General features: G+C 42.6%; 1 protein-coding gene across 1 annotated transcript; it reads left to right on the forward strand.

The window, feature by feature from the left end:
- Nucleotides 1–870: 870 nt before the first annotated feature.
- On the forward strand, nt 871–14314 carry CALM2 (calmodulin 2). The gene is made up of 6 exons (XM_065630991.1): nt 871–1001; nt 5529–5559; nt 10747–10890; nt 10961–11067; nt 11841–11976; nt 13422–14314. Exons 1-6 carry the CDS (start codon nt 999–1001, stop codon nt 13448–13450), a joined length of 450 nt encoding a protein of 149 aa, XP_065487063.1. The 5' UTR covers nt 871–998; the 3' UTR covers nt 13451–14314.
- The last annotated feature ends 1711 nt before the right edge of the window (nt 14315–16025 follow it).

Below are 16025 nucleotides of genomic sequence, written 5' to 3' on the forward strand. Positions count from 1 at the left end.
TTGCTGAAGTCTCAGGGTAATGCACCAAGAGACTGCAGCCAGGGCCGGGCTGCGGCCGCGCTGCGAGGCCTGCGGCGCGGGCTCCGCTCCAGCCGGGCCTCCTTCCCCGCCCCCGCAGCGGCCGACCGACAACGCCCGCCACGGCCTGTCGATGGCGAGAGGCCGCGCTGCCCGCGGGGGGCCGCTCCGGAGCTCGCCCCGCTTCTCCCCCCCCCCCACACACCCGCCCGGGCCCTCTGCGGCGGGGCCGCCGCTCCCGCTCCTCCCGCCGCGGCGGCGAGACGCTGGGGCCCTGCCCGCCCGGCACACCCTGCCGCAGCGCCTGCCGTCCTCCCGGGCCGCCCGCCCTCTGCAGGCGCGGGGAGCGGCACACCGGGGCGGCCCGGCGGCGGCGCGGGCCGGACGGGGACGGGCCCGTCCCGGTTCCCGCTGCACCGGGCCGGGCCTCACGTACTGCGGGCGGCGGGGGGGGGTGGGGGGAAGGGGTAACCGCTTCCCAGCCCAGACTGTGCATGTCCAAGTGACGCATTGCAGGTACGAATCCACCAATCAGCGCCCTCCCTCTGGAGCCACCGCACTCCTCGGTATTTTTTCTAAGATCCTCTTCCGCCCAGAAAAATAGTCCCCCAACCTGCTCCCCCCTGCTCCTCCCCACGCCGTTTCACAACAGCATCCCCCCTGTTTCCCGCACCTCGTCCCTTTCTCCTCCCGGGTTTGGGCGCTCGGGGGCAGAAAAGGGACGCGCTCTGGGTGCGGGGGGCCTGCTGAGAGGCGCGCGAGGAGCCGGAACTTCTTTCTCAGCTCCGTTCTCTGACAGGGAAAGGGGAGGGGGGAGGGAGCGGCGCGGAGCGATCCGGGCGGGCTGTGAGGAGGTTTATGAGCCACTGCTGGCGGCCGGGGAGGGCTCAGTGTGAGGCGAGCCGTAGAGCGGGAGGGTTGCTCCTGTGCCCCGTGCAGCCGTTAGCTTCCACCACACCCCGCAGCCAGGCCGAGCCACCATGGTGAGTCCCTGGGCATGGGGTAGTGGCAGGGCTTTGGCGGGTGCTGGTCTGGTGCGGGGGGTGAGGGGTGGGGGATGCCTGTGGTCGAGTGCGGCTGGGGGATGGGTGGGAAGAGGGGCAGGTGGTTTGGCTGGTGTGGGGCGAGGTTGCCTGCAGAATGGTGGGGGTAGGGGTGAAGGCGTCCTTGCCGTGGCCGGTGGGCTCAGCCCCGCAGCGCGGGTAGGCTGGTGTGGGGGGGTCCCCCTCGGAGGCGCCGTGTGCGTAGGAGGAAGTGGCGGTGGACGAATCGCGCCCGGGTCGCTTTCCCGCCCTGGGGCGTTGGTGCGGATTCAAAATTCAAACTGCCACTCGGTTCGACCGCCATGACGCTTTGTCGGGGCGTGTGTCGGTTGGGAGCGGGGGGCGGGGGGGGGAGGGGGGGAGCGGCAGATAACGGTTTCTCCTGGGAGGAGACCCGCGTGGAGGGTGCCGGGAGGGGGGAAGGAGCCTGCCACGATGGCACCAGCTCCGCTTTCTTATCGCTTCCTCCCCCCTTCCTCCCGCGGCAAGACGGCGTGTGCGGCTGAATGGGGCTGGTAACGGCTGCTGCGAGCCCTTAAGATGTCTGGCTCGCTAGCGAGGTGTGTTGCGCCTGGTAATAATGCACTGCAGAGCCCTGCAGCTTCTGAGCAGCATGATGATGAGGGGCAGGCTGCCTCACTGCACCATTTCGCTCCTTGCTAGACCTGTTGTCAGCTCACGTTGGAGCGGCTCTCCCCTGCCGGGTTCATGATAACGCCTTGGTTCAGTGGCTCTATTGAACAAGGGATTTTTTTTTTTTAATAAATTTGGCTTCCCGTTTTGGTCGTTGCGGTGGACAGTCTTGCATTTTCTTGCTCAAGCACAATTTGTTGTTTTTTTTTTTTTTCTATGAATATGGTTGTTTAGGATTTCAGTCAACTGTCAGAACACATTTTGTGGAATTGGAGAATTGTTGCAAATTCGGTCTAAAGGATACGAGTTTAGCTTTTTTCATTAAAACAAGTGGATACTGAAACATACACAATAAGGAACAATTCTGTTGCTAAAGCAACACCAATGACCACTTAGTACGATTTCTGCATTAAGAGAAGATGCAGTATAGTGGAATTGCATTTTCATTCATTACACGCTTTTTAAGGAATCGGATCACTAACAACTTGCCAAGTCTGATGTGAACAATGGGTACTTAACTTTAAGGGTTGGTTTTTTTTACGTGCTTTCTCTGGGCAAAGTAACTAGGTGAACAGAAGCATGAATGTGGTTGTTTTCTTTTGCTTGGGTTGTGAACCCATACAGCAAATGATCTAGAAGGGACAAAACCTGTGAATCTAGCAGCAAAAGGCTCTTATTGCTTTTAGTAATCATCTGTACAGAACCAAAAATGGAGTGTCTTCAAGCAAGGTCTGTAGAAAAATGGGTGTGTCCAGGAGCCACAGTGACACTTTGAATGTGGTTATAGATAGTTCACCCTGACAGACCAGACTGGCTAAACCTGTGAATATATGTTGTCCTATACCGCATATGCTAGATAAAGCAGAATGTTTTGCTCCCCCCAAAAACTAACCTACTATAAACATAATTTTGGCCCTAATGTGCTAGTCTGTCTAGTTCTTGTTCTTAATCTTAATCTTGCCAAAGCAGAACTGTCCATTCAGAAGTAACACCTGTGAAGTATGCCAAAATGCCAAGTTTTGGAGGAGAGCGGTGTCATCTGTTCTGTGACTTGCTGATCGCCCTGCATCTGGCAGTGTTAGTCAGCTTCTGTTGAGGCTCTTCTAAAATGATCACTGCATAGCAGCTCCGGCTGTAATGAAACACTACCTCTAGAGGCTGCATGTGCCACTGAAACTGCTGCGCATGCAACAGCTCTGCTTCTTTCTTAGGAGGCTTAGACTTCATCAGGCCCTTAACATAATCGGGGAGTGGCGGGATGGAGACTGTTGCAGTGAAAATGAAAGTGCTGCAGTGTGAATCGGCGAATGCGGTGTCAAAGCTGTGATGGCTTCTCTGCTTTCATCAAAGGAGGTTTTTAGTTGGATCTTGGCCATAGTAAGGGATGTGTCAAAACTTTCAGCATAGGCATCTTATGGTTGTAATTTAACCGTTTGTTTCTGAAGTTGGGTTGCATTACTGAAGGTGTGCATACTGTCACGTGTATGATGCATGAGTATCTAGCTTAAATGCAGGACAGATTGCTCCAGGAGGCCCCTCTAGGGACAGCCCAGTGACCTGTAACTTGCAGGCATGGATGGATCCGGGCTGAGAGCCGTCACCTGAGTGGCATGGGAGGGGGTGACCGGGCAGACTTGCTGGCTCCGCCTTTTGCTGCTGTTGCGCAGCAGTCCCTGCAGAGCCTAGCACTGCGGAGTACAGATGGTGTTTGTTCAACCTTGCCCCACCTCCTAGCTTATCTTTCAACTGCCGTGTACCAGTGGCTTCTAATAAGCTTCGTGCTCTTCTCAAAGACTCTGCTTTTTACAGGTAATGACAAAGCTTATCCAAATTTATGGTTAGTGGCTATAAGTTAAGTTGCTGGAAGATACAGAGAGATACAGAGTTTGGGAACGCTTAACAGTTTAAACACTGCTTAATGTCATGTCTTTATATAAAACTGTTTATATAAAACAGTATGTGACTCAACTTGGTAACCCATAAGTATTGACCTAAATAAACTAGGTTCTTGCTACTTAAATCTGATATACAGCTTTCTGTGGATATAAATATCCTAGAGAGATGTAGCACATCGTTCTCTTCACTCGAGCAATAAAAATGTAAATACCATGCAAAGGTATGAGCCTCTCTGTGTTAATGATACACTCCAGACTAGTGAAAATCTGCTAGGCTTCTGTTAAGTGACCAGCAGAATGCTTCCATTTCGGAGCCTAATGTTGAATTGGTGATGTTCTCAGCAGTGCTGCTGCCACCCTAGACCATCTCATTTTTTAAGAATAAAGTTGAACCTGCATGGAAGTACTTCCTGCACCTGCTGAAATTGGAACAAGTGGAGTCTACAGCTGCAAATACCCATTGGCTGCTCCTTTAGAAGTTGTTCGGTACTATGGTCTTGATTGTTAGAGGAGGTGAGCCACCATCAGTCAGAAATCACTGATGATGGCTTTTATCTTGGACTGTTGCTGTACTGTATGCATATTTTTGCAAGCAGTTTAGCTCTTGTATGGTTGCTTGAGCAGCTAATTCACTTCTATTACAGGAAGAATAACTGGAAGCTGGTAACTTCTAGGTTTGTATGCAATATAGAAATGTAATTCAAATTGAAATTAGTAAAGTAAAAACTGGCAGGTGGTGAATATACCTTTTTCTAAGTCTTTCATTGGCAGATGGCTAACATGTAGAGAGACTTGTGGGCACAGCTAATGACTGAAAATGTTTCTAACTGTCAGTATTGCAGTAATTATAAAAAGGCTGTTGCTGAAATAGTCACAATAGGAACAAAACTAAAAAAGCAGTTTTGAACCTGGGTAGTGTCTTTATCCTTTCTGTGTTTTAATTTTTTTTTTTTTTTACTCTTTGGTGGAGGACTATGGGGTAAAGAAAGAGCTCAAGGAGCTTTGAAGGAAATGCATGGACTTGTTACTGCAACTCAACTGAAGCTATCCAGAATGTGTTTGAAGGATCGACTGACTTGAAAACCTAGGGAAAGTATTTCTAGAGTCCTCAAATACCTTTATTTTCTTTCATGAGTGAAATCTGTTTGACCTCAAAGATAGAGGTTTGGGTGTTTTTTATTATTGCTGTTAAATCCAGGGGAAATGAGGTATAAACTGGGGCTTACTCAACTGGTACAGACATTATGTCTTATACCACTGAAACTTTCTCTTGTGGCTCTGAAAACTATCTTATGCTACTTGAGTCTGTAGACAAGGGTCTAAAAGAAGTCTAGACATCTGTATGACAAATGCAGTGAAATTACTGGTTTGGGCTGAAGCCGCTAGTACTGATTATAAGGACTCTGTTTTTTACAGCTAGGTCTTGGACATGAAGTTTCATGTTAATCAAGGGATGATTTAATTCTCAAGAGTATATTTTTCTAATTATAGCATTGTAATTTGGAAGAGACTAGTCTCCTTGAAATTTGGGATTTGGGGGTTATTGCTGTATTACTTAGACCTAAAATGTTTAGTGTTAAAGCTGAGGCTACTGTATGAAGGTATTACTAACAGTAGTCTGCTGTGTTATTTTTTAAAACAAGTGTAGGTTGACCTGTGTGCCTTGAGTTTGCTGGTGTTGCTTGGCTAATTGATACACATGGTAATCTATTATTTGGGTGTACAAGATATTGCAGGATCAGGAAATGAGGACAGGCTGCCAGGTCTTACTTAGCAGGGAATTCAGATGACTTTTTGAGCTGTGTGTGTTAGAACTGTTTCAGAATGCTACAGATAAATCCTGAAGAGCAGCTACCATATTCAGAGGCCACTACAAGTCTGTGTCTTATTTTGCCTTAAACTTTTGCTACAACTATAATGATATTCTCTTTTATTGCAGGCTGACCAACTGACAGAAGAGCAGATTGCAGGTGAGGTTTTTATGTGCTGTGTTGCTACTCCTGCTTGACCTGGCACATCTCTTAATCCAGTGACAGTCTGTGTTACACAAGATATTTAGCTTTCTTAGATACTAAAGGACTATTGTGGAATATTTTAATTTGTCACCTAAGTTTTAAAGGCTTATCTGCTGTAAAAGCACCATGGATACAATGAATCTGAAGTTTTGTCCTCTGGAATAGTTAGGCAATCCTTGCAGCTTTACTTGGGACTCTGTTTTTTTCTCTTATGACTATAGAATTGTCCCAAGTGCAAACTGAAAGGCAAGTGTGGGGGGGGATGACAAATCTCTGGTGAAGACTTGGAACCTGGAGTGTTCTTCTAACAGAAGGCAAAAATAATTTATTTGTGATCGTCTGTCAGTGGAGATGTTTCAGAGTGGCTGGTTCTGATGACAGCAGGGACTGGCTTCATGATGACAGCTCCTGATACTCCATATTTGGACCTGCATTGTGTACTTGGACACAAGTGTTCTGTGCACTGTTCTGATCGTCTGGCGCTTGCTCTGAAATGCTCAAATAGCCATCTCTTCTGGCTTAGTGTTGGCCACCTGACAATAATTTCTACATGCTGACAGCCATCTACTAGTGGTTAAAACTTCTGCTTGTGTCTCCTGCTCATGCAGGCTGTACAAACTAGTATCTGTCACTGCTTTCTGAAGACTGATTTCGACTTCCATTCTTGATGTGACTTAAAGTTGATAATGCAGAATTCAGCCTTGCCATGGACATTCAAAAACTTTGGGGGTTTTGATCTGGCAAGTGTACAGTGTTAATACTAGAAAGTCTCAGTTTGCATAATTGTCATGTGAAATGATTTTAGAGGGTGTTAAGGTTCTGCTAATCTAACAGTACCAGGTCAAGCATATGAATAACAGCTCCTAAGAGGTACTGCTATTTAGCTATGATGTAGCTCTTGAAGACACTGTATTAAACAGAAGTGTCATAATGAGCTTGTTTGTTTCTACCATAATTGCCAAACTTGAAGTGCAAGAACATTCTTCTGTAGCTTTTAAGACTTCAGAAGCTTGGTTTAACTCATAGGAGACTAATTATGGTTTTGTGGAATGTCCTTAGTCTATTTACTTGTTGCCATGGTACTGTCTTATGAGTAAGCACAGGTCAAATCTAGTTCAATTTGAGATTTTATTTCTGGAAGTGGCCTGCATTTCTTAAGGGTTTTGTGATCAGTTTAGTTGGAGCAGGCTTTATCAATTGTCACTGCCATCTTTTCAATAATGGTTTATTGTTCTGGTTCTTAACTGTAGAAGCTTTATTAGTTGATGTAACTGATTATGGAATATGAACAGGAAGCATATTAACACTACCCCAGCATTAGTGCAAACATTAGCTATTCAGTCATGATGGTGTAGTTGTCAGAGCCAAAAGCGAGTATTAATAAGCTTGTCGTATTGGAATAGAAGGTTTTTATCTATGTGGAAAGAATAAAAGTATATCTTAGTATCCAGTGTAAAAATGGCTTGCCACTTTCACTTCAGCTGTAGTATTTCATGAAGCAAATGTTTGTGTTTGCAAGTAAAGCATAAACCTCTGATGTGAAGACATAAGCCTGCTGCTGGCCTGTTAGGGAACAATCCCTAATACTGTTTAGGAAGGGTGGTGGCAGACTATGCTGTCGGGTGTAGTTTTGCCGTTGAAGGCTGGTGTCTTGCATGGGAAAACTGTTAGAGGTACGGTTTGCATGTTTTACGGACTGTGGTTTTAAAGGCTTGAGCCTCCTACCGTTCCTTTTCAACTTATCTGAAGATACCTAGCTTCTGAAGGTGGCCTTAAGAAAACGATACTACAAGGTAGAGACACCATTTCCATTCTTAAATAGGAGACTGAAGTAGTTAAAGCAGCCATTTCTCCTGGGCTTAAAACAAATATTCCACTTCTGCTGTGAAGTACCATAATACAGTTGTTAAAGATTCCAGATGTTCTTATTTCCCATGGAACTCATTGGTCATATGGGACTGAAGCTTCTTGTCATTATAGGTAGGGGTGAAGAACTTCCCAGGTTTTGTTCATATGAAAAAGTGATATTTTTTTTTTGGAAGCTAAGTAGGTACAGAATGTGAATCCTAGTTGCAGCTGTACTCCGTATGAATTGAAGTTGCAGAGTCAAATAGGTATCACTTCGGTTGAGCGTTGTATTAAAAAAGGTATATAGGTCAGGACCATTTTAAGTGGGTGGTCGGGGGGGTTAGAATCTAAATATACTTTTGTCACAAAGCAACTGGTCTAGTGAGCTATACTTCCACTAGACCTCAGAGGTCTAAATGGGCTGTCTGAACAAGTAGGCCTATGTATGGTGTTTGTTATGCCTTGTTCATTTAGTGTACTCTGGCTCCCTGTTGGGGATCTGACCGCAGAAGTTATTTAGAATTTATTTCACGGTGGAAATAGTCATGTTTAAATGTCGAGATCCTGGTAGCTGTGAAGAGAACAATTGATATTCTCCTATCAAAGTTCTGGGCATAGCTGGCTAAACTGTGTGAGTGGGAATGGTAGTTCTGGTTCACTGAACATAGCAGGACACTGAAGACTGCCACTTCATCTGGGAAGGCAATGTGGTGCAGAGATGCCTCAAGCTGTTGTTAAACGGAACATTTTGAGCTGGGGTGTTAGAGTCCACATTCTGTTGGACTAGCCCTTCTTTCATGGGGCCTGGAAGTAGTATTTTCTCTTGGTGTGGTGTGCTTTTTCAGAAGGAAGGAAAGGCTGAAACCTTGTAGGCTGACTTGAAGGTGAAATTTCTGTTTGCAGTTTTCTACGGAGGTGTGTTGAATAGAAGCAGAATTTGCTTTACAGGCTGCATAGAGTTATAAGGTGTTTAAGTGTGGGAGGTGTGTTTTGCAATCTTAAGTTGCAGAAGCCAGAATTGAGTTGCTCACTAAATTTCAGTATTTCATAGCTGCCTTCACTGGCCATTGCCACAAATTCTCCAAAGCTATGCTAGGTTGTTCTTGTTCTAGTCTAAACTGTATCTGCATAGGTTGCTATTCCTTTGTTGTAATTGCTGGAGATGGTTCCTAGAAGTGGTTAAAGAGGTATTTAAGTTGTATTCCTAACTTAATTCAGCACTTCAAACAGGAATATGCTGCTGATCTTTGACTCACTTTACTTTCTTCAGGGTTATGATTTATAACTGGTTGTTTCTTAGCCTACAGCATCTTTGAGTAAAAGAAAGGTAAAGAGTTGTCCTTCAAGTGGTCCATTTCAAGTGTTCATAATATACCCCTGAATACCTGATGTTGTTGAAAGCCACTATTTAAGTTTTGCATTAAAAAATAGGTATTACTTTTTCTAAGCAGGGTCACTGTAGCATTGTGAAGTCTGTGTCTTGTTGGGATTACTGACTGTTGACCTTAAAGCTAGGGGTGGTTAACAGCTAAACATTTTGAGTAACACTTGAGTACCTGACTCTTGATGAAGACTCAGTGTTCTCCTTTGAGATCCTTCCATGATAGCCTGTGAACTATACTAGGCTTGACCCAAAAGCCTTTTCTTTGCTGGTGTAAAACTTTCCTCCCAATAAGCCTGTCTGCCTCTTATCTAACTGAAACTGGCCCCAAAGACTGTTTGGAAGTAACTGTAGGTACAGGTTATAGCTGCCTGTTCGGGTAGGCCTGTTTCTGCTTTGTGATTATACAATGCTGGCTTGAAACTCTTCTTTCTGCGGTAGCTTTGCTCTGATTCTTGTGTGCCGAACAGTGGGAGTTGGCTTTTGGAACACTTCAAACTGTTAGATGTAGAAGAGTAAGAGTGGTTTTTTCCTGGATGGGACTCAACTGTGGCTCTGGTATTATAGCTGCACTCATGAACTATAAAAAGTCTATTTTTGTAGTTGCATTTTTAACACTTGCCAGATTGTACTCACCTCAAGTGTTTCAGAGTATGAAGTGGATGAAGTAAGAATTTATGTAGTTCATGTGAAAACACAACTTTTACTGTGACTAATTCTGGTCTGAGAAACTCACCATCTGGAAAGCTGACTGCTTGGAAATGTTGGAAAAATAGTTTTTGGAAGTATTTCTGATGCTGGAGTCCCCTTGACCTAACAAGTTCTCTGAAGTCATGATCCCTGATGCCTTGAAAGCTGTAATAGGATCTGAATTACACAAGTGAGTAGATAGGTTTTTATGTTTAGTAGCTCATACACAAACTACGGTTATAGTCCAGTGAGCTAGTTTAAGGTCTGTGGCCAGAGACAAACAGATGGCATGGATTAAAACCAACTTCATTTTTGGACTGGTCAATTAAACATGTTATGCTTGTATTAATATTGCTGGCTACAATACAGCTATTGTAGGGGGTTAAGAGGTAGCATGGAAATGCAGTTAAGCAGCCTTACAGCTGTTTTTGACTGGTTCTGTGAAGGCTGTTTCAGGATACAGTAGGGCCGAAGCAATTTTCTAAGCTGCCTTTTTGAAATTAAGACTCCAGTGACTTTCTTCCTTGAACAGCTGGCTGGAGTTGTATATATACACAGACTGAAGAACTGCAGAAGTCCAATGGGAGAAGCTCCTTTTTAGCTAGGCATAGCCAAATGTTAAGACCTGTGCTGCTAAGTACTGTGGCTTCATGTAGCATATACTGTTCAGACTTGCATGTCCAGCAGAAGTAGGTTATAATGAGAAACTAAAAATAGTTTCTCATTGTCTGATTACACCTTTTTCCATTGACTTGTCTCTTCTGTTAGTAACATAAATGCTACAGCTTAATAGCACTTCTATTTTGAGTACTGTTTTTCAGCTTCTTTGAAGTAGTCTAATATTATTTTCTTATGAGAGAAACAGTTTCTACCAAGGATGTGGATCATTCTAGTTGCAGATTAACTATTCCTTTCAGCTCTGTATTAGGGATCTTGGTTCAAGATAGATAATAACAAACATCTGAGTACTTCTGAAATGGATGACCTGTCTTATTGTATTTAGGTCAAAATGTGGTTGATTGGTGGACTGTCAGGTTGTATTCCAGATGTTGGTGCTTCCGTATTGGTGTTACAGCAGACTGAGCAGTATACTGAAACTTTCTCAAGAGAATGAAATCAAGTTTTTAAATTTGCAACGAAAACAGCAAGGGATTCCTATCTGATTAAGTAAACTTAACATTTAAAAGCCGAAGGGAATAACTCCTTTTTTTGTTATCATACAGAATTCAAAGAAGCTTTTTCACTATTTGACAAGGATGGTGATGGTACTATAACTACAAAGGAGTTGGGGACAGTGATGAGATCGCTTGGTCAAAACCCCACAGAAGCAGAGCTACAGGATATGATCAATGAAGTAGATGCTGATGGTAAGATTTTACTAATAAGTAAAATAATAAGGTGCCTAAATCCTGTCCTAACAAAATAACTGTCTTGCAGGCAATGGCACAATTGACTTTCCAGAGTTTCTGACAATGATGGCAAGAAAAATGAAAGATACAGATAGTGAAGAAGAAATTAGAGAAGCCTTCCGTGTGTTTGACAAGGTACTAAAACGTTTACATGAACAAGTATTTCTGTTACGAAAACTCATTAGAAGTCAGACTGAGTTTCCTCACTGAATTGGGGGCTATCTGCAATTGCCTCTGAAGTTCATTCTCTGTGGGACTGTCAGATGAGTTGTCATGATAGTACTGGGTGATACTATTAAGCTACCACTTGCTATGATATTAAAATACTTGTACAAGGCTGACAGGGAAATTGCTTGAATATTTAAAATAGTAATCTTTTAAATCTTAGTCTTTACCAAGTAAATTGCTAAATGAGTCTAAAGTTACTCAGCTGCTTAAGCAATATGCACTTTTAAAGGGAAAATATATGATGTTAAGTACCTTGGGGTGTGGTCAGTCCAGAGTTTGGGTACACTAGTGCTTTGATATGCAGTATCCCCTGAAACAGGTAAATGAGAAATAGCTTCTGGTCTAAAAAACAAGACACTCGAACCAGACAGTCACATGATTGAATAGGTAGCTTTCACTTAAAGGTTACAAAAGGTGCTGATTGCTTTGTTAGTGATTAAAAAATGTCTTGGGGTAGAACAGCCAAAGTATTGGATAAGTTGTTTCCAAAAATGTCTTTTTAGGATAAGATCCTAGGAAATACTGTAGATATCAACTGGAGCTCTCATTTGCCTTGTGCAAATGCTAGTGGTTAAAGCTAACTTCTTAATGTTCAACTTGCTCTGCAATATTCTTGAGTTATAGTTAAGTTGCTATGCCTTAGACAAGTCTATTCCAGTCGTCTTTTTTTCCTCTCCCAGGATGGTAACGGTTACATTAGTGCTGCAGAACTCCGTCATGTGATGACAAATCTTGGGGAGAAGCTAACAGATGAAGAAGTTGATGAAATGATTAGGGAAGCAGACATTGATGGTGATGGTCAAGTAAACTATGAAGGTAAGGAGCTGTTTGTCAATTCTTTCTGTGTAGCGCTTGTCATGCTGGTGATTGTGTAGATGCTGATAGCCACACCAAGCTAAAATAGGGCAATGTTCAGATGAGATATCAACAGTTGATATTCCCTTAAGTTAATGTCTTTTAGTATGTACGTTGTGTACCTCTAAATAGATTTCAGTTTGGGTGGGTTATTGCTACCTTTGTGCCAGAGGCAAAAAGTAACTATTCAACTGTGCAGTGTAAGAAATAACTCTTAAATCTAATGATGTCTAATGACCATTAGAATAAGGAATCTAGCCAAGATGTTCACATTCTGTTCATATTGTTCTGTTCACTAATGAATGTTGATCTGACAGTAGGAAGTCACTTGTTTTTCATTAATGCTTTTAAAATTACTAAAGGCAGGAAGCTTCAAATGCACAAAAATTTCAAGACCTTTTGAATAACCTCACACAAATCAGCTGCAGCAGTAGCTTGTTTTTATTTCATTCTTCATGGCATTGGAACTTAAATGAAGTCATTCAAGCAGGAGGAGTTCTGTTAGACAATTGCTTGCAGCTCAGAAGTTCTGAGCTTGTTCTCGTTTTAACTCTCTGAACATCTCATAGAAGCAAGCTATGGGATTTTCAAATAATACCCTTACTGTTTCTGAGGTGTAGATGTGGTTTCCCTTTAAGGCCTTTTTGGTTGTGGCCTTAGGATGAGCACACATCTAAGAGTGAAAAGGTGTTCTTATCGATAAGGCTGTCGTCACTGTACTTGGCGAGTAGACTGTATAGAGGCTGGTGTTGGAGAGGGTAGGCATCCCTGTGTTTCTAGTTGCTCTTTTGAAACTTGAGCAACCAGTTACCTCCTTTTAGGCTCCTGTTTTGGTTTGGGTTTTTTTTGTTATTGTATCTGAAACTGTGGTTTAGCAAGATAAGTGAAGAAGCCTGTTTCGTGGCATCTAACTTCCAATGTGCTGTGAATAAGCAATGATTCAGTTGCTTAAAGCCAGTCCGGGCAAAACAGTAAAACTTGAGCTATTCTTCTGAAAAAAAAAAAATTAAAATGAACACAGTGTCTTGCTTGTATCCCTGCTTAACTGATTGTAACTTCAGTGTAAGTTCTACTGATCTCTTATTCATTCTTAGATATCCTGTTGCTATCTGTAAATCCGTGGGCATGAGGGCCCTGTAATGTTTTATTTTGGAAGTAAGGCTGTTTGCTAATTCACTGGGGGACTGACTTTTTCTTCATAAAAGTAGAGGCCTTTTGCCATTAAAAATAGGAGGGGTTTAGGTGTGATTAGTGGAAAAGGGGACTATCTGGAAGATGCTTTTTTGAATGTAACTGAAAACATAGTTTTGAAGCAGTGTTCAGCACAAGTAAGGTAGGCCACTACTCAGATATTGCAATTCAGATTTTTCACTGAGTAACTCTTATGCAACTCTTTCCTTTTACAGAGTTTGTACAAATGATGACAGCGAAGTGAAGACGTTGTACAGAATGTGTTAAATTTCTTGTACAAAATTGTTTATTTGCCTTTTCTCTGTTTGTAACTTATCTGTAAAAGGTTTTTCCCTTACTGTCAAAAGAATATGCATGTATAGTAATTAGAAGGCCATTCCTCCATGTTTTTCTCCTTTATCTTACTGTCATTGTTCTGATTTTTGGAAAAATTGATCTAAGTAACAAATGTTGCATGTGGCTTACTCTGGATATTTAAGCCCTTCTGCACATCTAAAGTTAGAGTTGGTTAACTGTGGGAACATCTGGGTTGTCTGTTTAAAAAAAAAAGTAGCTTTCTTTAGAAGACTTAGGTATGACTAGTGTAACAAGTTACATAAAGCAAGTTGGGGTTTACCATGCATTAGCAATTCCTTAGTTAAAGCAACATGCTGGCTCTAGTTCTCAGTACATAAAGGAGTTTATTCTGCTTTCTGTGATGGAGGATAAGGATTCCTGCAGCTAACTGCAGGATAAAACCGTGTGTATATATACATGTGGCTAATGCACTGTAAAAATCATTCTCCTAGCTTACTTCACAGTAACTTGTTTGTGGCCATACCTGTAACATGTTGTTGAAATGTGGAGTCTTAATGTTGTGGACAATTGACAGTCAACAACATGAAACTTAAGTTGCACTAATGCAAAACGGGTGATTTATCCAGGTACTCGTACACAAGTTTTTTTTGTACTGCTGGTCCTGTACCAGAAAATATTTTCTCCTCTTGTTACTATGCTTTTTAAACTTTGTTTAGCCACTTATTTTCAAAAAAAATCTGCTTATGGCACGATTTGCCTCAAATCCATTCCAAGTTGTATATTTGTTTTCCAATAAAAAAATTACAATTTACCCATACTGTTTCAATGTATCCTTGAATTATTTACAGGAATTGTTCAATACAGTTGCTGCTCTATGTGTTTCAGTATGTAGCAGTTTGGTTTGCTTATGCAATGGATTGGCTGTCTTAAAATAGCTTGGAAGGTGAAAACTTAGTCCTTAACTCTGGCCCTTAATAGTATTGTTGACTTGAAGAAGCTTTCTTACTAGTAGTTTAAAATGTATTTTACAGTCTTGTGTGGAGCTTGGTGCTTCAATAAACTTACCGTAGTGACTGGCTATGCCCACTATCTGTAGACATTGTGAACTGGATGTTGACCTAGTTCAATAGTTGACCTAAAATTAAAATTCCTTGTTCGGACAACTAAACCTGTTTGCTTTCTTTTAATTATTTTGGACTTTATTCCCTGTCAGCTGCTACATCGGGATAACTTAGTCTCACACCTGGACTTTTCTGAAACTGCCATGTCTGAGTTGCCATTCAGGATGCAGTCAGCTCAAAGTACAGAAGGAAAACATTTGCTTACTGAGGAGCATGACTGTGCTTCTAGCACTAGTGGTTTTTGTCAAGGTTTATTTTTTTTTAAGCAGAAAACAAGTCTGGTTTTGACCAAGGACAAATCCAGGACCCCAAAAGAATGCTAGTGGCTGTTTGTGCCCCTTGCCTCTGTACTCCCCTGGCAAGAACTGACTGATCTTACGTATGCTATATGGTTATCTTGTTTAAAGGCAACCGGAATCCCCAAACAAAGCATTGGCCCCTGCATCTGGTTACCCTCACTGGTCCCAGCAGAGCAGTTACCTAATGTTTTAAAACTGTTTTAATAATCTTTGAGGTATTTATAATTACAGTGAAAATGTAAAATTAGGACAGCTCATCAACCTCATTTCAGAAACACTGGATCAAATGTTTATGGCCACTGATCTTAAAGCCCTGGTTCCTAAGGCTTCTAAGCAGCTCTATTGATTTTCCAAAGGGGGCTTGTCAAAAGTGTTTAAATTGCCAGCATCAGAATGCCTTAGAATTGTTGCTTGTGCACTGTCAATCTGATTAAGGAATCTTATGCAGTCTCAATACTAAATACGGTTAGGGTTTGCCTTCTACAAAATGAGTGGATGAACACTTCCTATCCAGTCTTAATCCTGGGGACAAGACAGGTGCCTAAACAGGCACAGTATGAGGCGAATTCGACAGAACCATCAGAACAACCACTCAAGATTTGGAATTGCAGGAGTATTGGAAGTGTCATTTTTGGAGGTAAGTCATGCAAACAAGGATCTGACAAGAATTTGCATTTGCCAGGCTGGTGTCTTGACTTTCAGTAGACTGGGAATTGCACGTTGACCCACAGTCTTCTGGTACAACACAGCATGCATTTGGAAGTGTCTGACTAAGAAAAAGGAGATGGTCCTCTCCATTATGAAGGCTGCCTTGGCCAACCTAATTGCATTTCATAAAGGGAATGGGTCAATGCGTGACGAGAAGGCCGCCTTTTACTGTTATTTTAGCTAGTCCTTGTTCAGAGTGTAGTCATGGGAATCAAAGCTACTGCTTTTGTTCACTGTAAGCATCCCATAGTACTGTTACCGAAATGAAGTGTGATTTCTATGTCAATATTGAAGTCTTGTAGCCCTGTTTACATCATACTTGAACTGCAGAATGAGGGTAATGCTTTTCAGGTCTTTCTGCTAATGGAAGAATGTCTTCTGAGGTAGAGTCAGG

Source organism: Caloenas nicobarica, chromosome 3 (assembly GCF_036013445.1).
Source record: "Caloenas nicobarica isolate bCalNic1 chromosome 3, bCalNic1.hap1, whole genome shotgun sequence".
In the NCBI taxonomy this organism is placed as follows: domain Eukaryota; kingdom Metazoa; phylum Chordata; class Aves; order Columbiformes; family Columbidae; genus Caloenas; species Caloenas nicobarica.